Source organism: Gopherus flavomarginatus, chromosome 5 (genome assembly GCF_025201925.1).
Source record: "Gopherus flavomarginatus isolate rGopFla2 chromosome 5, rGopFla2.mat.asm, whole genome shotgun sequence".
In the NCBI taxonomy this organism is placed as follows: domain Eukaryota; kingdom Metazoa; phylum Chordata; order Testudines; family Testudinidae; genus Gopherus; species Gopherus flavomarginatus.
In genome coordinates, this window is record NC_066621.1 from 96040502 (window position 1) to 96067869 (window position 27368).

General features: G+C 41.8%; 1 protein-coding gene across 8 annotated transcripts in view; it reads left to right on the forward strand.

Moving 5' to 3' along the window:
• ZNF106 (zinc finger protein 106) overlaps positions 1–27368 on the forward strand; it is a 78574-nt gene that overhangs the window by 23883 nt on the left and 27323 nt on the right. For 5 of the 8 annotated variants that reach the window (XM_050954930.1, XM_050954927.1, XM_050954928.1 and 2 more), the window contains 10 exons: positions 2090–4234; positions 5192–5834; positions 7554–7623; positions 9025–9179; positions 9293–9353; positions 9708–10076; positions 20355–21144; positions 21672–21727; positions 22852–22997; positions 26525–26659. In XM_050954930.1, the coding sequence (XP_050810887.1) occupies positions 2090–4234; positions 5192–5834; positions 7554–7623; positions 9025–9179; positions 9293–9353; positions 9708–10076; positions 20355–21144; positions 21672–21727; positions 22852–22997; positions 26525–26659 (4570 nt within the window). Of the gene's footprint in view, positions 1–2089; positions 4235–5191; positions 5835–7553; positions 7624–9024; positions 9180–9292; positions 9354–9707; positions 10077–20354; positions 21145–21671; positions 21728–22851; positions 22998–23279; positions 23397–26524; positions 26660–27368 lie in introns of those variants that run through there. The other 3 variants (XM_050954933.1, XM_050954929.1, XM_050954934.1) reach the window with 3 other exon arrangements.

The window sequence follows — 27368 nt, forward strand, 5'->3', positions numbered from 1 at the left end:
TCCCATGGATGATGGAATGATGTAATTGGAAGTGCAAGGAAAAAGCTTAATAACAATACTTTGGTTAAAAATTTAAAGCTACTTTGTAAAATTCTTGCCAAGGGCAAGTAACGCGCTGCCTCCTTTCCTCCCCACCCTCCCCCCAAAAAACAGATGAAGCAATTTTGGGATGTAATGGTAAGCGTGGGGAGAGGATCTTGCACTTAACCTGACAAACATTCATGACAGTTTTACAAAGCTAAATTAAAAATATCAGCTTTCGTTTCATGGGAATGGAAAAGCAAATATGTATTTTACCAACCTGGAAGCTGAGTTTTGAATAAGAGAACATTATGCAGCCTTCCATAGCATGTTTGCTCTCCAAGCTTGGAGAGAGCCAGTAGAGAGAGAAATGGAATGTAGCAACTAAATTAATTATTTCCATTTGATGTATTTAGAGTAGCTTTTTCATTGCAAATAAAATAATATGCTGGGATGCTATTTGATGACAGTTTAAGAGAATTAGGAATCAGATTGGTGCAGATCATGGATGTTTAATCTAGTACTTTAAGCTTTTAAATAGAAAATTAAGTCTGTAGCTCTTCAGGTTACAAAGAAACACTGTTCATGTTTTGAAAGCTAAGTGATGAAAACATCATGAAACAATAATCCTGATACATATCAGTTGGCCCCATTTATTTCAGAGGTGTTTTGACCATGAAACCTTATGATGATTTAAATGGCCACATTATAAAATATGTCACTCTGATCAGAGTACATGAGAGAGGTATAATCATGTTTATGATCTGGGCAATTTGAGTGCTATCTCGTTTTTGATTCCACCAAAGGGTGAAGATTTGGTGAGTGCCACCTCATTTTCCCCAATCTGATCCCAAAAGATAACAAATCAAATTAATTACAGATTAAATTGTACAGTATAGGTTGAGACAGCCATGTAATGGGACTTGAAAGGAAGAAGTTGTCTATCTTGTGTCATCTTTTCTGCAAGCAACTTTGCTAAGTATTGGTTAGCTATTTTTGTAACCTACCAAATTCTTATTACAACGTTTTCTGCCTATTAATAAATTGTGACTCTTGAAATGCCAGGGAAAGCGTCCCATTTGACCTCCCCTCAGTGCGTTTATAGCTTCCTTTCTTCTTGTTAACTCATCACTTCCTGCATTTCCTCCTCAACCCATATCTATACCACAGTACATCAAATTTGTGTACATTTACATATGGGAAAAATACACCTCACAGTCCCCAAAAAAATGAAACCTGACACTTGCTAACCATTGCATGCCTTGTATTTGTATTACAGTAGCCCCTAGAGGCCCAAATCAAAATCGGACGCCATGCTGCATCTTTTTTCCCCCTCTTCCTTTGTCCCTTCTCTGAAGTGCTTAAAATCTCTTACATGTTTATACTGTGCCTAGTACAGTGTGACCCTAATCTTGGTTGGAGCATGTAGGTGGTGATGTAATACAAATAAGTAAATGATCCAAATGACGGCATGATAACTGACTGTTTGGAGGGACCTTATGAGAATGAAACTTTTTTTTTTTTTTTTTTGGTCATGGTATAACTTGATGACACTTAAAATACTGATTTATTTTGCCACTTTTCACATCTGGTATTAACTTAGTGTTTTGTTTGTTTGTTTTGCTTGTTTGCTTTGTTTTTTAACTGTACCCCATAGAGGTGCAAGGGCTTTTTGGAGAGGTATTGTCAGTGTTTTCACTCTATGCAGGCTTTGTGGAAAAAACAAGAGAAGTTGGCTGTCTTAAGCAGACATCATTGCTAGAATGGATTAGGAAAGCAGTAAGAATTATAGGTTTTCTGCTCCAGAGGCAAAGTGCATAGCCATTTCCAGATGTTAGTAGTTTGGGAAACCAGTGTCCTGCCAAAACAACCTGAACTTGCTATCCTATGTGGTGGTATTGTTACTACCAGCCTGCTTTACATCTAAGGCTTAATGTGTATATTTTTATTCTGGCATATTTTTAGATCATTTTGAATAGTTTGAGCTTGTTACCTCTTTTACAAAACTGGGATAGATTGGGATATACTTTTCAGTCACTGAGCAGACATATTTCCTTATGTTTTCTAGGCAAGTTGAAGCTTGCTTGAGAAACCAAGAAATAGAACCCGATGATAGGAGACCACAGAGAAGGCGAGAAGAAAGAGCTGTTTATAAAGACAGAGAAACTTATGATCCATCCTTGTGGCACCATCATGGCCCATCTCAGAGGGACTGGAAATGGGAAAATGATGGCTTTATGAATCCAAGGCAAGGCAAATTCCCACATTCTACGAAGAACCCTATTGCAGACCGGCATCTCAGTGATCGCAGGGGATGCTCAGGATGGCATCAAAATGGTTCTACAGGCCTTTCGGGTCAACATGATAACCATGGGAATTCTGGAGGTCTTTGGCATCCAGATGCAGGAGCAGAAATGTCAAAATGGTATCAAGATGTCAAAGGAAGAAATTCCAACTGGCATTCCGAAGGAACAGGTGACTTTTCTATTTGGCATTCTAAAAACGCAGCAAGAAACTGGAAATCCAGACCTCAGGGTGCAAATGGCTGGAATGTTGGTGGCACAGAGGACACACATGAAATGGCAAGAAATAGGACTGGAAATTCTAGTCCCCACACAGAAGTTGGAAGTGTTGCATGGGAAAAAAAAACCATTAAATATAATCAGGAAAGGTATACACGGCAGTGGCAGGCGAATGACCAATTAGATTTTACTAGTGATAAACTCCCTCCAGTGGGGGCACTGGATTTCAGTATTTCTGAACAACCAGAGAATAAAATATCCAAGGTGAATGGAAAGAGTGGCAGCACTTCCAAAGATAAAATTCATCGCTGGACTCCTTACCCCTCCCAGAAAGCTACAGACCAGCAGCCATGGTCTGAAGAAAATGTTCCTAAAACTTCAGAGAAAAAAGATTCTGTATCTGTACCTTTTCTCAAGACACCCATGAAAGGGATGGATCTTGAAATAGATACATCAAGCCTCCCAAAACTGATAACGTGGGAAGAGACCCTTTTAAACCAGCCCTGTTACAAGGCCACTGCTGACCAACTTGAATCTTGCAAGATGAATGCGGACTGCCTCAGTGGAGGAAGATCTGACCAAGAGGAGAGCAGAAGTAACAGGATGCCATCACTGAAATCCCCACTCTTGGTTATTCCAGACATGAAGTTATCTTCCCAAAAGCAAGACCCAAAGAATCTCTTGAAAAATGTCAAGCTTCTATTATCATCATCCCCTGGAGAACTCCAGAACCATTCGAATGCTCTGAACTTAGAAACTAACCGGTCCTCTTCTTATGTATCCAAGTTGCGCAATGCTTGTAGCATAAGAGGTAGCAGAGATATGCTTGACAGAAACCAGAGACAGGCTATTGATAGCCTAAGTGAAGAACTACGAAAAGCCAAAGAAGAGTTGCAAACCAATCTTTCTCTGCAAAATCCTTACTTAAGTTCATACAGAGATACAGAGAGTGATCTAAATGGTGGTCTGAATATAGAGGAACCCAGGAAAGGTTCTTCAAAGACTAATGAGCCTAGAATTGATACATTAGAAGATGTAAGTGAAGAGTGTGAAAAGGCTGAAGCAGGGGTCGAACAACGATGTCCATTTATTAATAATTGTTCACCGTGTGACCCTCAGGAGTGTGAACATGTTGCCACCAGAAAGGAAGGTGACACAGAAGCATCAGGCAAACCTCTCGATTCAAGTATTATAACTGAGAAGCAAAAAGATTCTGAATTTCAAACGGAGTCAGTGAACCCATCAAGCCTTCAAAACAATTTAAGTGATGAGCTGAAAACCTCTCAGGAAGGGAAAGGTGAAGATCCTGTCAAATCAAATCATCATTTTGATATGGAAGGCTTTGAAGACAATTTAGATCATGAACTGCAAAAAGGAGGTGGTGGCCAACCTTCAGGCCCTCTTCTTCCTGAATTAAGTAAACTTGGCCTCCCTGCTTCCCTCCAAAGAGATCTGACACGACATATCAGTTTGAAGAGTAAAGTTGGGGCACATCTTCCTGAGCCCAACCTCAACAATGCACGACGTATTCGAAATGTTAGTGGTCATCGAAAGAATGAGACTGAGAAGGAGTCTGGACTTAAACCAACCCTGAGGCAGATTCTTAGTGCATCCCGAAGAAACATAAACTGGGAACAGGTCATCCAGCAAGTAACAAAGAAGAAACAGGAGCTTGGCAAGGGTTTACCAAGGTTTGTAACCTTTTAACTTTCAAACATGGATCTTGTTACATCTGAGTCACAAGACTCTAAAGACAAGCATTTGAAGAACTGCAGAGATGAATTCTACCGTACCATATTTGTCTGTCTATAAAGACACACATGCACACACTTGCCTGCTACTTCAAGCAAGAAATTGATTCTGATCATAGTTTGTGACTAACAATTCAATACGTATGACACTGGTAACATTAGGTTGTATTTTAAAGTTCTGTTAACTACAAACATGAATAGGTATAATATGAACATTTTTTTTTGCATGTGATCAAATACTGAGAAGTACTTACATCATCACAGGCAAGTTGAATGCATCCCTTGCTGTAGTAATTCTATTTTTTTTTTAATTATTAGCAATTTGTACATTTAAAAAAAAATCTAAATAGTGATTCTCAATATCATATACATTGAAACTGCCTTTAAACTTAATGTGAAGACAAGTATTTTCAGTCTGTCTTATAACTGCAACATCTTATTGTCTCATCAGTTTTGAAGCAGGTAATTCTGTAATGAGTGTCTGAAAACTATAGTAACTTTACTTATCTATTTTAAAATTCTGTTTCAGATCTACCCTGTATAAGAGGGTAGCATGCTGCATTACAACTCTGACAAGAACTTCTTTACAGGTTTCTGACATCAAACTAAGAGGGTCAAATTGACCTTCGCTTCACCCTAGAGCTAATGAAAATCCTGCTTTTGTGTTTGAAAATAATGTCATGGTTAACTAAGCACTAGCTCAATAATGAAGTTATGCAGCTGGGGTCCTTCCTTTTTAGATTACACAAAAGGCAGCACAACACTAGTGTTGTCATCTTTTAGTCCATCAGTGTATACCTGGCTATATATGTAAAATTGTTCTTTTTTTCTAGATTTCTTTCAGTGCCTGTCTTCTGCTCTTATACATTTACAATGTTTTTTTTGTTTGTTTTTTAGATTTGGCATAGAGATGGTACCACTTGTTCAGAACGAGCAGGAAGGTCTTGATTTGGGTGAAGAACCGGAGCTGTCCAGCCTAGAAGGATTCCAGTGGGAAGGGATTTCCATTGCAGTATCTGGATCAGCTAGGAAACGCAGCCTCTCCGAAAGCAGTGTTGTGGACAGGACTGCTTCTGTTTATGGCTTCTTCAGTGACCAAGCCACGACAAAGGAAAGTGAGCAAAAGCAAATCATTCCAGCCTGCCATTCACATTTTATAGCACCTGTATATAAAACAAGCGCTGATAATGTGGCCAACTTCAAACAAGAGACATCCTCTCTCCCCTCATCACCATTCATGTCTGAAAGAACTGAAACTATTATCAACGGAAGGAGACACAGCCTACATACTCCCTCTGATGTTACAAGCCTCACAGTATTTACCACAAAACAAGATCAGGAGAGCCCAGAATGTAGAATACCACTTCTTGAAAACAAAAATGCATTAGAGCTCACAGGAGAAGGAAACGTTTTGGCTTCAAATGGAGCTTCAGTGCATGCAGGATCAAACTCTGTAGATGCAGCTACAGACAGCAGCTGTACGTCTGGAACTGAGCAGAATGACAGCCAGGGAATTGGAAAGAAAAGAAGAGCAACTGGAGTAAGTGTAGTTCTGCATATCTTCAGGATATTAGCAATAGAAATGTTTCTCTTGTTGGTTGTCATTAAGTTTAGGATTTAATCACTGGTATTTTTAAAAAGTTATGGACAGAAACAAAAAATCGTGGCTCTTGACCTGTCGATGACTTATACCATAAATACTTCTGATTGAATCTTAAGAGGGGGCGCTGCTGAAGGTTTGGGGCGGGGGGAGCCCTGGAGGGCCCGCGGTTGCTCCGGCCGCACTAGGACTGCTGCCAAGAGCTGGGTTGGGGTGTGTGGGCTTATCCCATTCCACCCACCTGGCATTCCAGCCCACAGAGTTCCGGGATGGTGGAATGGGATAAGTCCCCATGCCCCGACTCCGCTCCCCAGCTGAAATGCCGGGCAGATGGAGCGGGACAAGCCCCAATGGCCCTACCCCGCCCCCCTCCAGCAGGAGCGCCGGTCAGGCAGAGTGGGGCAAACCCCTTGCGCCCCGGCCCCACAACGCCCCTTCCTCAAGCATCACAGTCATCATTGGTGAGTACAGTATTAAATTGTTTTAAAATTGTTTAAAACTTATGCTGTATATGTATGTATTTTGTCTGGCGAAAAAAATGTCCCTGGAACCTAACACACACCTCCCCACACCATTTATATTAATTCTCATGGGGAAATGGGATTCGCTTAACATCATTTCACTTAAAGTAGCATTTTTCAGGAACATAACTATAACGTTAAGCGAGGAGTTACTGTATATTTATAGGCAAACTCTAATATTGGCCAGGACAAACACACTAATTCTTTGCATTTCTTGTTTCCCTTCTGTACAGTATCTCTACTGAAAGGATTGTGTTCACAGGACCTTTGTGGTGGTTTGACCCAGGATAGATATCCAGTACAATATAATTGCAAATATTTTTTGTCCTCTTAGATTGAGTGTTTTTTTAACTGACTTTAAAAAAAAAATTAGACAAGGTGGATGAAAGATGCCTTCATGATACTTCCAGCTCTTTTTAAAATTTCCTGTGGTTTAAAGAATAGAAAACTGCCACTGCCCAGAACTTCTAGACTTGGCCTCCTGCCTCTGGAAATGAATGTCTTCAGTAGAATGCTGATCATGTTTCAGGACCTACTAGGAATGTTAAGCAACCATGGAACAATTGGTTTTCTGGTAATGCCTGGTTTATGGCTGAACATTAAAAAGAGAAATACACTTTTATAGTAAGGATGTCTTTAAAATTATGCCATGCAAGAAAAAATACCTGGGAAAATTTATTTTTATTTTTTTTTACCATGTGCTCCAGTAATCTTGTCTGTCTTGGGCCTAATGACTCTTTCTGTGTGTGTCCCTTTTTCATTTGAAACTTTATTTAGCATGGTATTTGTCCCTTTCTAGATTATAAGTGGTCTTATTTCCCCATTCATGCTCTTATCACAGTAAACGACATTAGACAGACATGAAGGAGAACATCTTGGCCAAGTGGAAGCAGGAAATTTATTTCTAGCTCCTTTCTCTTTTGAGAGAAGAGGCAACAAAGTATGAGTGAATGGTGTTATAACAAAATTCTTCCGCATATGTTCTCTCCTCTGGCTTTAATCTAGACTTCCCTGGGAAAGACATGGTAGATATTTAAATTCTTATTGTAGCCCTAGACGTTTGTAGGATGTAGACTTAAGTTTTTTAATTATATTGTTCTAACTTTAATGAATGAGCTTTTCTATTTATAACTTTTAGGAGGGATCGTCTCCTGAAATCCCAAGTCTAGAAACAAAGAATAAAAGAAGGAAAATTAAAGGCAAGAAAGGTAAGTGATACTAGGTATGTGTGGGAGGACACAGCATGAAGAGTTATGAGTATATGCCAATACTGCCTTGATAACAGGCATCTCTCCTCTTCATTGTGATTTTTCGGTTTGCGCTTCCCCCTCTTCCCCCTCTCCCAGTTTCCTGGCTGAACACTGCAAGGCCTCTGATACCTTGTAGGCTTGTCCTACATGAACACTGCAGTTCTGTGCCTGTGGCTGGCTGGGACGTTGTGCTCACTAAAGGCATACAAAAAGGTGCCTATGAAGATGTCAGCCAAGCTGTAACTGGATATTGACAGGTAGGTAATGTTGGGAGCAGAGCAAGAAAGTGAGAGTATTCTTGTTCTACTCCACCTTATTGTGTAAGATGGCTTCCTTCGTCTGTTCTTGCTCTCACACAACCTGAAAATGTGAGCTATAATTTACTTTTGAAGCTTTTCTGATATTTCTTTTGTATATAATGTGTAGTGAAGTAAAAGTGTTACTGGGCTGAGTGCTGGCAAAAGCTAAATTAAGGAATATTTTTGTGAAACATTTTGCTGTTCCTTTGGAATCTTGTTCAACACCTGAATGACATTTTCCGTCTCACAGAGAGGAAGGATGGCTTTGTTAAGGCATATGACTTGGAGTCAGGATATCACGGTTCTATTCCTGGTCCTGCACATTTTCTATGTGATTTTTGGGGCATATCACTTAATTTTTCTTTGCCACCATTTTCTCAACCGTAAGAAGCAGATGAGACTTTCCTCGCATGAGTGTTGAGACCAAATTGATTGTAAAGAATGTTGATTTCATCAAATGGATGATAATGATCATAGCCTACCAGCAGGAAATTTTTTTCTCACTGACCTGCAGTCCTCAAAAGATAAAGTCAATTTCCATGATATGGCTGCTACCCGTATGGCTAAATGGGTGCTTTTTTTTTTTTTTCTTTGGTAATGTCAGAGGGTTGATAGCCGATTCTGGTTACAGGATTTTTGAATTCAGATCATCATCATCCTCATGCTGATATATAGTCATACTTCCCCCACTTCGTCTGTCTTGCTAAGAAGCAGATGCAGCTTATGCCTGTCTAGTGAAGTATCTGCTTTGTTCCCTGTTGTGAAGGCCTGGAGGACAAATAAAACTTCCTCCCAGAAAAACTCCAGGGAAATGGCCAAAAATGCCCCTTCTGTGGCATTCTCCTGCAGCCTTTTGACAATCTCTCTGTTCTTCCAGTCCTGCTTCCCCTTCTGTTGGAGTACTGACTGACACTTCCAAATCATCATATGAGATTTATTGGGTTCTTTGCCTAATGCTGTGATACAAAAAAGTCTATGAAGATGTCTCCACAAAAGTGACCTGTTAAAATGAATTGTAAAACGTGAGCTGCACTCTAAATTGTGCTTATTTCTCTTACAGAGCGTTCTCAGGTAGACCAGTTGTTGTCTATTTCCCTGAAAGAAGAAGAGTTGAACAAGTCACTGCATTGTGTGGATGACCGCCTCTTGCAGGCTCGGGCTGCTCTGCAAGCAGCCTATGTTGAAGTTCAACGATTCCTTGTATTGAAACAGCAGGTAACTGCAGGCTTTTTGTGCTGTCTGAACTAGAAATTAACAGCCTTCAGTTGTGCTTGATAGGGCTGATTAAATCACCTTTTTCTCTCTCCCCCTCTCCCCCCCCCCGCCAGATAACAATGGAGATGAGCGCATTGAGGAGTCAGAGAATTCAGATCCTGCAGGGGCTACAAGGTACTGAGATTTAACAAAATTGCAGCCCTAGCATTCTGACATGTGTTGTGTAAGCTTAAGCTTGTATGCTGATCTTGTATTCAGTTTAACTTAGAATTTGCTCATGAAAGTTCAGGATAGGTTGGTACAACTTAGTAAGCTTCCCATGTCCAGTTTTGTTAGGCCATTCCTGTGTTGCACTGTAAAGCTTTCTACTATTCAGATTGGATGTCTTTTCAGAAGTGTCATGTAGTGAGCTCAGTAAACTCTTGATTGAATTTTTTCCTTCTTGTCTCCATTTATTTCCTCTTGAGCTGTTAAAACCAAACTTCCCCAAACAGTTAACGTATGGGCATTTGCTCCTTCTTTCTCTAGAAACGTATGAACCTCCTGAGAGGTCAGAACAGCTCACCTGCAGCATCTCAGATGAAAGAAGAATTAGCAGATCCATGACAACAGCTGATCTAGCTCTTCCTCCTTCGAGTCACTTCTTTCCCCTTCTGGAGACTTCTTCACGTCTCTCCTCCCATACGTCCCCTTCTGGTACTCCCTTGGGAGCCTCTCTCCGAGTGAGCACCCCTCCTGTGTTCCAAACCCCTAGTACTATCACTGCCAGCACTCTTCCTGATTCATCAATGCAAATTAAACAAGAACCTATGTCTCCAGAGCATGGAGAAGAAAGTGTGAATACCATGCTCCATGGCTCTGTGTGTACTGCACAAGCAGAACTGCAGCAGAGGGATGGTATGTTGGTTTATCTTCCTTTTAAAGACTTGTTTTGTGAGAATGGGGAAAACCACTTTGTTGAAAGAGTAAAAGTTATTTAGGCTTCAAACCTGTAAGCTACTCTGCATGGGTAAACCCACATTGACTTCAGCCACGGTAATCATCTTGCAGAATTGGGGCCTTAATTTGTAACAGACTTAAGTTACCTTTTTTTTTTTTTTTTTTAAATTTTATTGATTGGTTTAAATGCATATCACAACTTCTAAAACTAAAGGCTTATACTTATGCTTCAGAAGAAAAAAAAATAAAAGGCCAGGACTTGCATGCAACAGTCTCTTAAAAATAGTGTGTGTGTATATATAATATAGTATTATAGTGGCTAGTGAGATTGTATTTGATTCTAGTCCGTATTGTAACTGGAAGCAGTACAGCACTGGTAGCCACCTGCATGAGGCAAGAAGTGCTTAAGCAAGAGATTTAAGCACACTTTTGGCCAAACTAAATTAAGTATCTTCTGTGCTTTCTGGATGGGTCCAAACAGGATTAAAAAAACAAAAAAATCCTCTATTACTCTTGAGTTACAAGTGGGATTTAATAACTAGATTCAGAGATCACATAGTTAATACTACCCTCTTTCCATTGCTTGAAATCTGAATTACCATGAATGATATTAAATTATTTTCATTATTCTCTGTTTAGCCTTTATCCTGCCAACATATATACTAAATTTTACTTGTGTGAGTGATCTCATTGAAATGAATGGGACTACTAAAATGCGTAAAGTTAAGCAAGGGTTTAAGTGCTAGCAGGATAAAGGTCATGTTTGTGAAATTGAAATCTGGAGTGTAGCTGGATTTACTGTGAGAGATTGTTTAAGAACAAAATAGATACATAAAAGCTCCTGAGCTCCAGTTTACTTTTGAAAGGGATTTAAGCCCAAGGAACCTAAAATCCCACTCATTTTTTCACCCAATGAAATGCAGGCACTTTTCTGCAAATCTTACCCTCGGTATCTACCTGGGCTAGACTGGGGTGAAACACACACCTAACCAGTGTTTGACCTTTCTTCTCCCAACCTAGGCCAATCTCAGTGAAATAAACAGAGAAAAAAAACATTTTTTTTTTAAATAAATTAAACATACTATATGTTGTACTTCATAACCATATTTATTTCTCAAACATAAACCGTACATTGTCCAAAGTAAAGCTTACAGTTTTGTATATAAAACGGAAGAGTCCATAATATAATTTTTTTGGCACTTTCAGATTGATTTTTTCCTAGTATGGATTCTTGTAGCTATTATATTTCTTATGTTCAACTATGTTGCATTAATGTGGATATATTTAATTTATTATATTTTCCTTTTTCAATTGTAGCATCTAGTAGGGGACATGTAGGTCTACAGATATATAGACAAAATATATCCAAGGCAAAGTATTGCAATTATTAGTTTAATTGCTTATATTGTTTTACCGTGAATGTGGTGTTCGGCCTAAAACAAGGGTGCCAACTGCCTTATCAAGTTAAGGGTGGGAGGGATAGCTCAGTGGTTTGAGCATTGCCTGCTAAACCCAGGGTTGTGAGTTCAATCCTTGAGGGGGCCACTTAGGGATCTGTGGCAAAAATCAGTACTTAGTCCTGCTAGTGCAGGGGGCTCAATGACCTTTCAAGGTCCCTTCCAGTTCTGGGAGATAGGTATCTCTCCTATTATTATTATTTATTAAGTATTTGTCTTTCCCATTTTTAATGGCTTACGCAGTTAGTGATTTTTGTCATTTTGGGGGGCATCAAAGATGAGCAGAGAACTGCTCCTGCATGCAGCTAATGTTGAGGAGCTGCTGGAGGGTATGGAACAGAGACATAAGTGATTGCTGTGGCTGTAATGGCATAATGTCTGTCTTGCAGAATCTTCAAACTCAGTGCTCTTATTATAAGCTTCAATGACTTGTTTAGTGGCACATTTCAAGTTAAAGATTTGGATTAAACTAATTTTCTACATTTTGAGATGAGCATGAATCTTGCTATTTAACTCGTTGCAATGCTTACATTTTACTTTAGAAGAATTGTTTTCATAACTTTAGTCCGTTCAGCTGTATGCTTCCTACTACTTTCTTTTTTGGTACATTAAGTCTAAACTGTGGGTTGGTCTTTGATAGTCAAATTAATTTCTGTTTGCAGTATTGATCAGTTTTCATCTCTCTCTCTCACACACACAGTTAAAATGAGCAACAGCCACCTCGTGAATTCAGCAGTAGAAAAAATGCAACGAGCTAACCCATTTTACAGAGATTCGCCAGTGGATATCTTGTCCACTTTCCGTAGATTTATATCTAGCATTCCAAATTCCCCCAAAATTCAACTCCATGTCCTTGTCTCTTTAACATGCAGATGAGTTGAGTTGATTCCACTGAGCTATGCTCCTCTCTCCAACCTCCCTTTACCTCCTCTTTAGGAAGTTCTCTAACCCCTGTGTTTTCCTAATAGGGATTGCAAGCACCTTGATTTCATCAAACCCCATTTTAAAATAACTAGGTTTTTATTCACAGTGTAAATTAGAAAACTGTTTCTGTTGAGAAAAAAAATCAAACAAACCTTTGAATGATGTTAAATATGTAGTGACAGAAGTTTTTTAAAAAATGGCAGGAGTCAGAACACTGATAATGTACAAAAAACTCTTAACTTTAAATGAACAAAAAAGAACTGTATTTTTGGCTTCTATCAACTTATATCTAGGATGTGAATTGAACAGTTTACATGTATCCCTGCCACTCCAATGTTCTAATTTGATATGGTCACAACTGTTTAAAGCTTGCTTAAATATTTGTTTGTTCTGCCTAGATATGGATCTAAGAGCATCCATGTGTATATCAGCAGTGGTCAAAAATAACTTAAATTGCTCAGAAAAATAGGTTTTCATTAATTTGATAAATATGCTGTCTTCTAAGCAATTGCCCGAAGGGAAGCCTTAATTATAAAATTAAAAAGCCTGGAATGGCCAATTAAAGTAGAATAATTTAAAAAGTCATCCCAGAGAATCAGATGTGTACCATCTTGTGTCTGACTGAAAACTATCAACTTTTCAGGAAGGCTGCAGAAGCTTTAACTCACCTTTTTCAAAGAGATTTCTAAAGAGTAATATTTTTGTGATGTGGTTAGCATCTCCTTTCTGTCAGGAGCCGGTCGCATGAATAGGGATTGTTGGAATTAATAGTATTTGGCATTACTGATATGGGAGAACAGCAGACTCTGATTTAACCATAAATTCCTTTATTAAATCCAAAGATCAAATGGTATTTTATACAGTTGCTCTAAACATGTCTAACTGTCTGAAAATAAGCAGTCACTACACACAATACAGTAATAAAGTATTCATGAGCATATGATCAGTATTCTTACAAATAGGCCAGACCTGGGGAAAACTGTCTCATCCTAGTGTGCTCCAGCATGATCAAGTAAGGTCTGACACATAACCATGAATCTGAAGGTTCTCTTTACTGTTCAACTAACTTGTTAGCTTTAGCAAAAACCCAATCTGAAGCAGTTTATCCTTGTTGTTTTCCTTCATCTCCTCCTCCCCTTCTTTGCTTACCAACAGAACAGTGGGACGGTTTTTGTTTTTCTTTTGACAGTTTTTCTTTGTCTTGTTACTGCAGCTTTTCATTTGATCAGTTACTTTTTGAACCATACATTTTTCCCAGCACTAAGTAATATTACTTATTCTCACAGCCTTTTTTTACTTGCTGATTGTACCCTTTTCCGTACCAGTCACAAACAAAATATATATTATTTTCTTAGCATAAGTATGGTTGAGTAAATTTCATAATTATCCCTACATTCCCCAACTTAAAACCTGCATACCTATATAGGTTTTACTATATTAAGCATTTAAATTACATTGATAAATGACCAAAATTGGAATGATAGTCGCTACCATGGATATAATCCCACATTGAATCCCAGGAGGGACTAGCCAATTCCCTGTTGTTTTCCTGTTTTGTTGTTGCATTTCAACAAGGTGGTCAGAGGTTCTGGCCGCTAAACTTTTAAGATCCAAGCTTAAAGAATCAGAGGGGTAGCCGTGTTAGTCTGGATCTGTAAAAGCAGCAAAGAATCCTGTGGCACCTTATAGACTAACAGACCTTTTGGAGCATGACCTTTCATGGGTGAATGTCATGTCATGCATCTGACAAAGTGGGTATTCACCCACGAAAGCTCATGCTCCAAAACATCCGTTAGTCTATAAGGTGCCACAGGATTCTTTGAAGCTTAAAGAAGGAATGGAATGTCCAAACTCAGGTACTGTCTTTAAAGCACCCTTCTGCAATTTTAACTTTGCCTATATTTCAGTTACATTATGAAAAAACTGTCAGTGGATATGTTTTTATTTATCACCACATGAAATTCAGGTGTGAAACAGCACATAGGGCAATTAAAATAACATTCCTGGGTCCATACCAGATATGGTCCCCTTCACCCATCACACAATACATTCTCAGTATAGGTAGCTTTTACTTTACCAGATTTCCACATCTCAACTGTACTGAGCAATTTATAGACAGTTCCTCCACCTTGTAAGCCCCCATGCCAGCAATTCTGACTGTAAGACATTAAACCTACACATATAACGTACTACTGTTTGAGATACAAGTCTGCGGCTTTTCAGATCTTGTCATTGTCTTGCAACAGTATTTGAGGAGGGAAAACAAACTCCTTTTACACCATATGGCCTGCAGTGGTTTCATATTTAACTTCATGAAGTTGGACCCTTGTTAACTTTCTTACTGTGCACCAACTGATATCACCGTTCTTGTATGTACCAAATTTAACTTTTTTCTGTGGTGATAAAAGGGCAAGTTTTCATGCTCCATATCACTTAAGGCTGCATTTACTTTATATAGCAGGTATCCCCCACATACTGCACATGTTGTCTTTAGAACACATTGACAATTCCATACTTCCTTTAAAAGCAATTATGTGTATATTATATACCATGAACAAAGTTTCTCTAATGAGTCCTTGGTATTGTGCATCCACTGGATGAGGTACATTTGCTGCAAGCTTCTGTTTAAATGCTTGGTCATGTTCCCAAAATGTCTCTCTTAGTTTGGTTTCAGAGTGACATACCAATCCCAGACAGCTCATATCCCAGGCCTTTTCCTCGAAGCTCCTTCGTGTTTCATTGCTGCCTCACCTTATGCATTTTAATATACATTTTTGTCCAGAAAGTCCTTTCAACACCATCAAACTCCAGTGGGCACAATCCATTAGATAACTGCAGTATGTGCAGTATCACTGGCACATACATAAACTGAACATCATTATACAACACTTCTTTGAGGAGCCTTAATACTACTTAATTACTGGGGTCTGCCTCCACCCTGGAGTATCCTGGCTTTTCCTTCTCTATATACGGTATTTGTGCCACCCTTATTCCTACTCTCCTTGATTTCCAAAAGAGTACATATTGATATGCCCATTTCTTGTAAAATTTAATCAGGCACAAAATGTATAATGCCCCTCATGCCTAGCCTATATATATTCCTTAAATAGGGATCACAATCACCATTTTTCACTTATTGTCAGGCCACTTAAATGAAATATAAATAAGCAATTGCAGAATTGTATGTGATATCCAGTGACATTGAAATACATGTCCGCATCTACCTGAAGAGAGACTTAAGTGTATGCATGTCCAGCGCACTGGAGTCAGATATTTTGCCCAGCAGTACCCACAGAGGGGCAGCGCCCTTTACTCTCGCCCCTCCCCTGTTAATATGAGGCAACGCTTCCTCAACCCTCCTCAGTGCCTTCTCACCACCTGTGGGTGGAGTTGGAGCTCTGTGTAGTTCAGTCTTAGTCTGCTTTTTTTTTTTTTTATTGTATATAGTTTGTATTCATGTTAGTAGTTTTAGTGTTCATGTTAGTTAGTTTTAGTAGCTTTTCCCCTGGTGGTGCCCTCACTGGGGTTCAAATACTCTCTTTTGTGTCGGGGAGCGACCCTGAGCTGAAGTCCCCACATACAGTGCTTGCTTTGTCTTGGTGAGGCCCACCTCAGAGAGCATAGTTCAATCTGTAGATCATTCAAGAAAAGGACTGAGGTGGCCCAGGACCTTCACCTCAAGAAGTACCTGCTCAAACAGGCCATGTGGCCTGATCTGGTACCAATGTCCTCATCCAGCCAATGATCACCCTCTTGCTCTGAGTGCAGCCACTTCACTTTTGGGAACAGGCACACCTCCAAAGAGGTTGAGGAGCCATTCCTCATCAACTGCACCAAGGAAAAGGTCACATAAGATCAACTGAGATCACTCCAGGTCTCTGGATGACTTTTCTGTCACATACTGATAATACCAACACAATGTATTACGTAAATGAGTAGGGGGAGCATGTTTCAGGTTGCTCTGCCTAGAGACAATCAATCTGTGGCAATTTTACATCAAGGAGGACATTACTCTAATAGATGTTCACTTCTGTGGAGTGCAGAATCATCTCATGGACTCAGTACTTTTCACTGAGTCATGAGTGGCACCTGAAGATGAGTGTCTTCCAGGTCATCTTCGCCATGTAGGACATGCCCACAGTTGACCAGTTTGCCACAAACGAAAACAGGAATGTGTGATCTGCTCGGGGGGTAGGGGGGGTCAGTCTGGGCTCTCTGTCTGACCCCTTATTCTGCAGCTGCAGTAGACTCTTCTGTACATCTTTTCCCCAAACCTAGTGATTCCCCAGGTCATCCTGAAGCTCAAGGCTGATCTGGCCAAGCTTATCCTCATAGCCCTGGCATGGCTGAGACAGTGTTGTTTCTCCTACCTTCTTGTGCTATTGATTCAGCCTCTCATACCACTTCCTCACTGCAGCCTGCTCACTCAGAACCACAGCTGCATGTGCCCTCCAGTGCTAAACTCCTTGCATCTCTCAGCATGGCTGCTGCATGGTTGAATGAAGAAGAAGAGCGGTGTCCAGCAGCTGATCAAGAAGTCCTATTCAACAGTAGCAAGTCCTCTCACAGGATAGCCTACTTAGTGAAGTGGAAGTGGTTTTTGGTGTAGTCCTTAGCCTGAGGACTCGAACCAATGTGGACTTCTATTGAGGACATCTTGGAGTACCTGTTACACGTCCAGAAATTTGGGCTTACACTCAGTTAATTGCTCTTTGCCAACAGTATGATCATGAGATATCTGAAAGGGCTTCCCTGTTTATTCCTTCCGGTGCAAGAACTGGTCCCCTTGGGTGACCTAAACACTGTTTTGGTGGCTCTATTTGGCCCTCCATTCAGGCCCCTAGCATCCTGTCCACTGGCCCTCTTGTTTCAGAAAACTGAGTTCCTGGTAGCCATTATGCCTGCAAGGAGGGTGTGAGAGTTGCAGGCTCTGATGGCAGGGCCACCTTAAACACAGTTCTCCAAAGACACGGTAACTTTGCAACTACACCCAACGTTTCTATCCATAGTGGCCTCTGTTTCATCTGAACTAGGCGGTATATTCAGTGTTTTCTGCTTGTGCTCAGGTGGTAATATATCAAGGACTGCATAATCAGGGGACAGGACCCCTACTGGAGCCTCACTAATAGCAGCCTCTTTAGCAGCTTCATCCACTCTTATTTTTATTGCTCACTTCTCCATGTCTGGAATGAGCTTTTATCTTAACCACGTCTATCACTGAGTTATCCAATTTATCTACTAATTTCCATATATACATAGGACAAAAAGGGCTTGATAGTGTACAGGCGTGTGATTTGCGTGCTACAAAATGAATTCATATTCCACCAAGGGAGGTATGTTGTCAAGGCATCAGATCTCTTGAGAGTCTGAACATATTACACCAGCTACTACTTGTCCTTTATTACACAGAGGGCTTGTCTACATCAGAAAGTTGCAGCGCTGGTGAGGGAGTTACAGCGCTGCAACTTAGGAGGTGTACACATCTGCAGGGCACCACCAGCGCTGCAACTCCCTGTTTGCAGCGCTGGCCGTACTCCCGTTTTGTCTCGGGTGTAGAGGATCCAGCGCTGGTGATCCAGCGCTGGTAATCAAGTATAGACACTTACCAGCGCTTTTCTTGACCTCTGTGGAATAAGCAGGTATCCCAGCATACCTGAGGAAGCCTCTGGTAATCAAGCTGGTCTCCTTCCCCGTCTTGCTCTCGCGTTCCCCGAACCCCGAGCAAGCAGGTCTCCTTCCCTGAGGTTTGCTGGGTGGTTCCGGGAACGCGAGAGCAAACCGCGGCGAAGCCGGTCTCCTTTCCCGGTTTGCTCTCTCGTTCCCCGAACCCCCGAGCAAGCAGGTCTCCTTCCCTGTGGTTTGCTGGGTGGTTCCGGGAACGCGAGAGCAAACCGCGGCGAAGCTGGTCTCCTTTCCCGGTTTGCTCTCGCGTTCCCCGAACCACCCAGCAAACCTCAGGGAAGGAGACCTGCTTGCTCGGGGGTTCGGGGAACGAGAGAGCAAACCGGGAAAGGAGACCGGCTTCGCCGCGGTTTGCTCTCGCGTTCCCCGAACCACCCTGCAAACCGCAGGGAAGGAGACCTGCTTGCTCGGGGGTTCGGGGAACGAGAGAGCAAACCGGGAAAGGAGACCAGCTTCGCCGCGGTTTGCTCTCGCGTTCCCCGAACCACCCTGCAAACCGCAGGGAAGGAGACCTGCTTGCTCGGGGGTTCGGGGAACGAGAGAGCAAACCGGGAAAGGAGACCAGCTTCGCCGCGGTTTGCTCTCGCGTTCCCCGAACCACCCTGCAAACCCCAGGGAAGGAGACCTGCTTGTTCGGGGAACGCGAGAGCAAACCGCGGCGAAGCTGGTCTCCTTTCCCGGTTTGCTCTCTCGTTCCCCGAACCCCCCTTGAAGCCGCCCAACAGCGCTGCAGTGTGGCCACATCTAACACCACTTGCAGCGCTGGTTGCTGTAAGTGTGGCCACTCTGCAGCGCTGGCCCTATACAGCTGTACTAATACAGCTGTAACAACCAGCGCTGCAAAATTTTAGATGTAGACATGGCCAGAGATAATGCCTCTGCCACAGAAGCCAATTCAGCATACCTGGGTGAGTGAGTGTGTACTCGATGTGGATTGTATTTTCTAAATGGACAACCAACCTAATTCTCCATTACTGAAGGACAGTCTACACTCATTGATATATTTTGCTTTCCACAACCAAATCTCTGTACAACCTTTCCTGAGTGATTTACCTGAGTATTTGGGTTCTAATATCTAAACTATATTGTTAAATCTATTCACCTAATTTTTGAGTTGTTGCTGATTACATACTCTATGTATCATATGACTTTTAAAAAACTAACTTTGTGTTGTGAATAATCTAAGCACTATGCCCAATATTTTTACACCTGTACTACACAGGTTCAGCCTGAATGAGGGGAGCCCAAACAGCAAATCCTGTGACTACAGTCCCTTTTTGGTGACAGGACAACCCGATAACATATTGCCATATTGTCAGTATACGGCCCTTCAGAATTTAAATTATGTACTGCACATCGCATAAAAGGGTTAGGGCCCCCTTTTTAGAGAGAATTTCTCCAGGACATCATGTGGAGTACCACAATTAACATTCCTGTTGGTAAGGGTGAGCGGTGTTTTAGAGGACAGACTTCAGTTTGGTGGTCTTCCAGCAACCAGGGCCACTAGTCTAGGTCTAGACACTACCATTTTTGATTTTACCAGACAAAAGATACTTTAAGGGAGTATGAGCAAGATACAGTTTTATGCATCCCTACCCCACCAGGTATCTAAAAATATTAGAGCCTACTTGCTGTTGCAAGTGCACTTTGCTTCCAGGTAAGTTTGTCCTTAAGGTGAATTCCACTTGACATGCTAATGACACTTTTAAAAAAAAATGTTATTTCAAATTAAGGCCAATCAGCTATTAAGAAACAGACAAGATTTACATAACGAACACGAGATGTATGTGCACTTCTTTCGGTATTAAGAAAACAGTCTACCTTTAAACATCAGAGGGGTAGCTGTGTTAGTCTGGATCTGTAAAAAGCAACAAAGAGTCCTGTGGCACCTTATAGACTAACAAACATATTGGAGCATAAGCTTTTGTGGGTGAATGCCCACTTCGTCAGACGCATGTAATGGAAATTTCCAGAGGCAGGTATAGTGGCACCTGTTAGTCTATAAGGTGCCACAGGACTCTTTGTTGCTTTTAAACATACAGCTATGTTATGGATATAAGTTTTCAAATAGATTGTAATAATTCTTGCAGCTCATTATTAATATACCAAGGGATTCTTATGCCTCAATATTAATTACTGCAGAGTGAACACATTGTTCATCTCTTTTCTTCAGTAGATATCAGCCAGAAAACTTCTGTGTATCCAGTTATCTCCGCAATCATGTCCTTGTCAGAGCTGACTACTTGTTTCAAGCAGACTAATCAAGATGTTCACAAGCCTGCTACAGATAAGGGGCGGACCATACTATCTGGGATCCCTTCCCCTTCACAATCGCTGTCTACTCTCAACAAACAAAAAGGAGAGATTGAAACTCTGACTGAAATCACTTTACCAGAACAGCGTAGCAGCTCCCTTGCAAATCAGTCTCTCTCTTTAGAAACACCTTTGGACAAAGATCCCAAACTACTAGCAGAACAGCCTGAGCATCCAACAGAATCCACTCTGGTCTCTCCAGAAAACAAAGGAAAAAAGAGAAGGAAAAAGCTAAGGAAAAAGAAAACATTGCGAGCAGTCCATGTGCCTGAGAACAGCGACACTGAACAGGATGTTATTGACTCTAAACCTGTTAGGAAAGTCAAGAGCGGGAAGGTGCCCACTGGGGGAAAGGTTACTACATCCACCTTTTCAAGACAGGAAGATAGGGGCACTCATGAAGTAGACAGGAATAAAGATGATAATGAGAGTGATGCCTCTCTGGAATTAGTAGAAACTGCAAACCCCCCGTTTGAGGTGGTGGCCATCAACTCATCAGAGTCAGGAGAGGAGAAACCAGACAGCCCATCTAAGAGGGACACCATGAAATCCTCGGAGCAAACTTTAATGGAGGCATCTCGCTCTGGTTATGATGAAGTGAGCTCCACCAGTGAAATTGGCACAAATTATAGGGATGGCATCAATAGAAGGTAAGGTGGAAAGTAGGTTTATAGTAGATCAGGACAGATTTCTCACGTAAAAAAGGTCTTCCAAAACTTTTGTTCAACGGCCCTTTTTTCCTTGCGTGAAAAGCTTAAAACATGGAGAAGTGGGAGCAAATCTCATTCCTCGAGGCTTCCAGCACTGAAATGAGAAAAGATGAATATTTATGCCTGTACATTCTGCTAGTTAAACCGTCTGAAACTCTTCTCCATATGCATACAAAAACAGTAACTCGTGCGCTGTTCCATACTAACTTCTGCAGTAACTAAAGTAAGGCCCCCTTCAGAGAGGAGTGTGTGTGGTTTGTTTTTGTTTTTTCTTAAGGAAAATTACATAGGGCTTTTAGCAGTGAGTGCTTTCATAGCCCACAGACGACTCCTATACTTTCCCTACAATACTTCTGATAAAATATCCTGTTCTGGAGTATCACTGAAGTTCTTTACTGAAGTACATTTCACTGCCTTTCCTGAATACCAACAAGCAAAGTCAAATCTCTCTACTTTTTATTTTACAGTATGGCTGAGACTCTCCCTTCTATATCACCAATGAGATGTTCAAAGAACTCCTCAGGTATATTATTGGTGTGCTTTTCTACTTTAAATGGGTATAGGATATCTTCTGGAAATTTTGAGTTAAAGTACAGTCCAAATGTGCTTTCAAAATATTGCTGTTCTTTTTGATCTTCAGAACTTAAGCTCAAAATAAGAGTGGAAGACAATGCATAACAATTGTCAGCATGGGTCACTTACCCTAATCCTCATAAGGTGCACTGTGCCTGTTTCTGTTTCCCTTTTGATCCACAGTTCCTCTTTGGTGGTGAGGTGAATTTTAGTAACTTGGGTAATGTAACTGTCTGGCTATGTAGAAAGCCCCTCTTATGAGGATAAACTAGTCCAAATGCTAAAATACATACAAGGCCCTCCTTCCTCCCAGGGTTCAAACAGCTGCCTCGGTGGTCATGAGAGTTCAACAGTTCATGTCCCTGATTGCTGGGGTTGATACCAGATTTTGCCCCTCCCCTGAGCTTGGTAATCTTTGCAGCTTCTTCTTAGGGTCCGTTTGTCCACTACTTTCCAGGGTCTTTCTGGAGATGTCTCTGTAAGCCTTTCCCCTGGTCTCTTTAAACAGCCCTTTGCCAGTCCCTACCCAGGCTCCCTTTCCTGTTCCCACAGGGAACTATTGCCTGTCTCTCTTCTGATGAGCTTCCCCAGCAAGCTGTTCTATGCCCTGGATTTCTCTGCTGCTGGCCTTTCCAGGTCAAGCCCTGTTTTCAGCTTCATTTCCAGACCTCTTCTCTGGGCTATTTTAGAAGACATTTCTCAGCACATCTTGCACCTTCTGGGCATCACCTCATAATGAGAGAAGGCTGGCTGCTTTTATAGCTCATTAGGCAGTCACATGACCCCCTGGTCGTTCATGTGCTCCACCTGAGAACTACAACTTAGTCCCTGACTTTAAATGGACTGAGGTCCCATAACAGGCATGCTGACCACCCCTGCTCTTAAAGGGCTAGAGGTCTGTTACATTTTTTTTGATTGTTTGTTTTTACTTTTGGACTTTTTTGCAAAAGGTGATGATAGTGAATAGAACAGATAGTCTTAGTCTTAGTCTTAGTCTTATTACGTATGCAAAGTTTGTGTGAATAAAACATTCCGGTTGTTAAAGCCAAGCTTTGATAACTCTCCATTCTGCAGAAGTGTCTTCAGAGCCAGGTGAGGATGAAGAACCTACGGAGGGGAGCTTTGAGGGACACCAAGCTGCAGTGAATGCTATTCAGATATTTGGGAGTGTGCTTTACACCTGCTCAGCAGACAAAACTGTCCATGCCTACAATCTGGTTGTAAGTAGGATCATCATGGAGACAACGTACTAGTAATATTTTGCAGTCTTTAGATTTTTGTAAAACCCTTTTTCGTGTTTAGAAGAAATTTTCTTAAGGAATGATTTTATAGCTTGCTTTTTTTTTTTTTTAACTGTACACAAAGTTGGGGAACTCTAATAGTCCAAACTAATCTCATTAGGGCTTTTGCATGCTTGCTTTCAACATGAGAATTAAGGCTTGGTAAAAGATTTTATATAAAAAATGTTCTTGAAGAAAATTTGATATTTTTTCTCTTTAAAGAGAACCTTGGTTTCCACTGCCTTTTTGAGGATGTCAGCTAGCAAGTACCATTCTAGACTAGAGGAAGTTTAGTCATTCCCTATTTCCCATTGGGATTGGAGAAGGTATATTATCCAAATGAGAATTGGTTTCTAATCCTTTCGCAGAGGCCTGAGTTTGTGACCACCACCACCACAAAACCAACAAACCTTAAACAAAAAGCCTTCTTACATTTCTTGTAGGATATATTTTAAGTAGAAAGATTTACTGAAATACTGACTGACCATATCTTAATATAGTCCTATTGCTATTACACAATTCTTACAAACGATGAGCAATCACAGTTCAAGAAAACTGCCAAAGATGCAAAGCTGTATAGGTAGTGCATTCAGACACATAAAAAGGCATAATATTTTAAAGTAAAATCACGCCACCAAGGATCTTTGGATCTTGTTCTTTAATCCAGTGAATTAATAATAATACTTGATAAGTTTGGAGATCATGAATGATAACAAAGTGCTTTACAACAATGGGACTAGACCAGTGGTCTCCAACCTTTTTACGCCCAAGATCACTTTTTGAATTTAAGGGCAACCTAGGATCTACTCTGTCCCTTCCCCAAAGCCCCACCCCACTCACTCCATTTCCCCCCCTCTTCCATCACTTGCCCCCCCCCCACTTTCACTGTGCTGGGGCAGGGGGTTGGGGTTTGGGAGGGGTGTGGGCTCTGGGCTGGGGCTGAGGGGGTTTGCAGTATGGGAGGGGGCTCTGGGCTGAGCCTGGGGTAGGGGGTTGGAGTGCAGGAAAGGGTGAAGGGTGCAAGCTCTGGGAGGGAGTTTGGGTGCAGGAGGGGGCCCTGAACTGGGGCAGAGTGTTGGGGTGCATGCGGGGGTACAGGGTGCTGGCTCTGGGATGGGGGTCAGGGCTGGGGCTTGAGGTGCAGGAGAGGGTTTAGGGTGCTGGCTCCAGGAGGGGGCTCAGGGCTTTTTTGGGGTGCTGGCTGTGGAAGGAGGCTCAGATCTGGGGCTTGGGGGTGCAGGAGGGGGTTCGGGTGCTGGCTCTGGGAAAGGGCTCAGGGCTGGGGTTGTGGTGTGGCCTTCCACCGGGCAGCACTTAGCTCCAGCAGCTCCCGGTCGGCGGTGCAGCATGGCTGCCACAACGGCAGACTCCCTGCCTACCTTGGCCCCATGTCACTCCTGGAAAGGGCCAATGTGTCCCTGTGGCCCCTGGGAGGGGGCGGGAGGGTGAGCGGCACGTGGCACTGCATGTTGCCCCTCTCTGCAAGCACCACCCTCGCAGCTCCCATTGGCCACAGTTCCCCATTGACTGCCAATGGCAGCTGCGGAGACAGTGCTTACAGGCAGGAGCAGTGTGCAGCAGGAGACCTCTGCCCCTTCCTGGACCATGCTGGCCACTTCTGGGAGCAGCATGGGGCCGGGACAGGCGGGGAGCCTGTCTTAGCGGCAGCCTCACTGCACAGCCGGAGATCGCAGTCGACCGGTTGGTGGCCACTGGACTAGACCTTTCGTTTCCTGATTTGTGGTGCTCTGGATCGGTGGTTCTCAACCTTTCCTAACTACTATACCCCTTTCAGGAGTCTGAAGCCTGAGTTCTGCTGCCCGGAGCTCAAGCATGTAACTTAGCTTCACAGGGTCCCCTGTGGCATGCGGCCCCGGGTAATTGCCCTGCCTGCTATCTCCTAACACTGGCCCTGCACTTGCAACCTCTCGTATACCCATCCTACCACACCCCTGGGGTTTGTGACCTCTAGGTTGAGAAACACTGATCTAGATGAGTTGATGTACCCCCTGGAAGACTTCTGTGTTCTCCCAGGGGTATGCATATCCCTGGTTGAATATCACTGCTCTGGACTATGCTGCCTTTCTAGACTTCTTAGCCTGACAATACTTACACAATATAGATTGTGCAAGTGTGCTGGGATTTCTTTGGGATTAGAATTACAAGAGTGTATTGTTCATTATGAAATCTGGATAAAAATCTGGTGTCCCTCGTTACATCTTTCTTGTGCTTAAATAAACACCACTGTAGCAGAAAATGTATGTGGGGGTTATGAGGCTCCCTGGGGCACCAGGGTTGGGAGGCACCTTGCTACCACCTGCCCTGAGCATGAGGAAACCTTGTGTTTTCCTGTCGAGGTCAGCTCCCCAACTCTTCCAGCCACAGGAAGCACAAGCATTCTCCTCTCAGCTGACGCAGGCTCTGCCATCCCTTTGCGGGTTAGCAATAGGTATACTCCAACCCCTAGGTGTCGCCCTGCAGTCCTCAGCCCATTAACCACTGGACCTTCACATAATTACCAGATCCTCTGCTCCCAAAGGAATAGTACACCCCAGTTTACTAGTTGCAACCTGGATCACAGTTCCACTATACACCTCACATTTAATTTGTTTATAGTGAAAACAAGAATTAAATTTATTTAACAAAGAATAGAGATTTGAGAAGAAGCAAGTAGGGTTAATGGACCCAAAGGGTTACGTATCAAATAAAATCATAACACTTACTCTAGAACCTAAACATATTTAACAAGAGGGCATCTTGTTAAATAAGGTACTGTTTATCCAAAGTTGTTGTTACTGCATTTTTCAACTAGGGTGGCTAAAACCCTCCTTTTATGAGATCAAACCCATTGGCAGCTTGTCTTCCCAGATGAAGGATGCCAGGGCATCTTTCTGCACACACACATATATTGGACCATTCCCTCCCTCACTGTTTACCTTTTCCTGCAAATTTCTTCTCATGAAGTCCTTTCACTGTCTTCATTAGCATTTGATTAAGTATCCAAATATACTTCCAGTGTAAGACACACAATTAACTATACTCAGGAAGGGATATAAGTATCTGCTACCTCCTTTCTGGTGGAATCTATCTTAAGGTATGTCACCTCTGAGTGACCTTCCTTTACCTCCAGGCTTTTAGAACATACTTCTATATATTGGAAGTTATTTCCTTGCATATTATCTGCACATACATTTTGCAAAGATTATGATGATCAGTATGATGCAGGCTTTCAGTAGGGATCTCACATGACATTCTTTGGTGAACTACCACACCCAGGGAATCTCTGTAACCCTTATGTACCCCTGTACCCTCTGCCAGCTAGCATCAAGAGTTCCTTGGGTCATAGAATTCTGTTGCTCTGCTGGGATCTGAGAGTATGTGTAGATTTGTGTAAACATTAGGTAGAAGGAGAAAAATTAACCTATATTGTAGTCTAAACGTTAACAGACTTTGTGCTCTACTTTTAGAACAGGAAATGTGTGGGTGTCTTTGAAGGACACACTTCCAAAGTGAACTGTCTTCTGGTTACTCAAACAAATGGGAAGAATGCAGCCCTCTACACTGGCTCTAGTGACCACACAATCAACTGTTACAATATCAAGGTACTGATAAACATGGCATTAATGAGTTAAACTTTGCACCTTTGTGTGAGAATCTCAAGGGGCTTTTCAAATATAAATGAACCAAATCTTTCAAATCCCCATGAGCTATATGATATCCCTATTCTACACATGATGAAACAAAGTGACCTGCCCAAAGTCACAGATCAAGTCAACGGCAGAAACAGAAATATAACTAAGTTATCTTCTGACTCCCAGTTCTGTGTTTTAAACAGTGTATGTGTTGTGATACAAAGATTTGAACAGTATGGGTTGGTATGGTCAAAGTAACTGGTAAATTGTTCAGATTATTCCAAACAGTGCCAATACAAACTTATTACCACATCATATTTTGTGGGTTACATATTTTATAGAAACTACTTTAGAAATATTTGAGTTTAAAAACAGGTACTGTTTTTTATATTCTTTTACCTTTTAAAATCAAGTTCTCTGATGCAGTGAGTCCTAACTGTACAGGCTTTCCGTAGTTAGATCAGTATCTTACGTTGTGGAAGGGCTGTATACTATTTGACATCAGGTTTATTTCCCAAATAAATTGTGAGATGTCAGGTGATTCAGGACAAAATACTGCCTTTTGTGGGCTTCTGGCTAATGTAATTGTGGGAAAGGTGGCACATTCCCTAAAGGGCATTCTAAATGTTTGGAATATCAATAGTCCTGGCCAAAGATGAATTAATGGGCTACGTGCAGG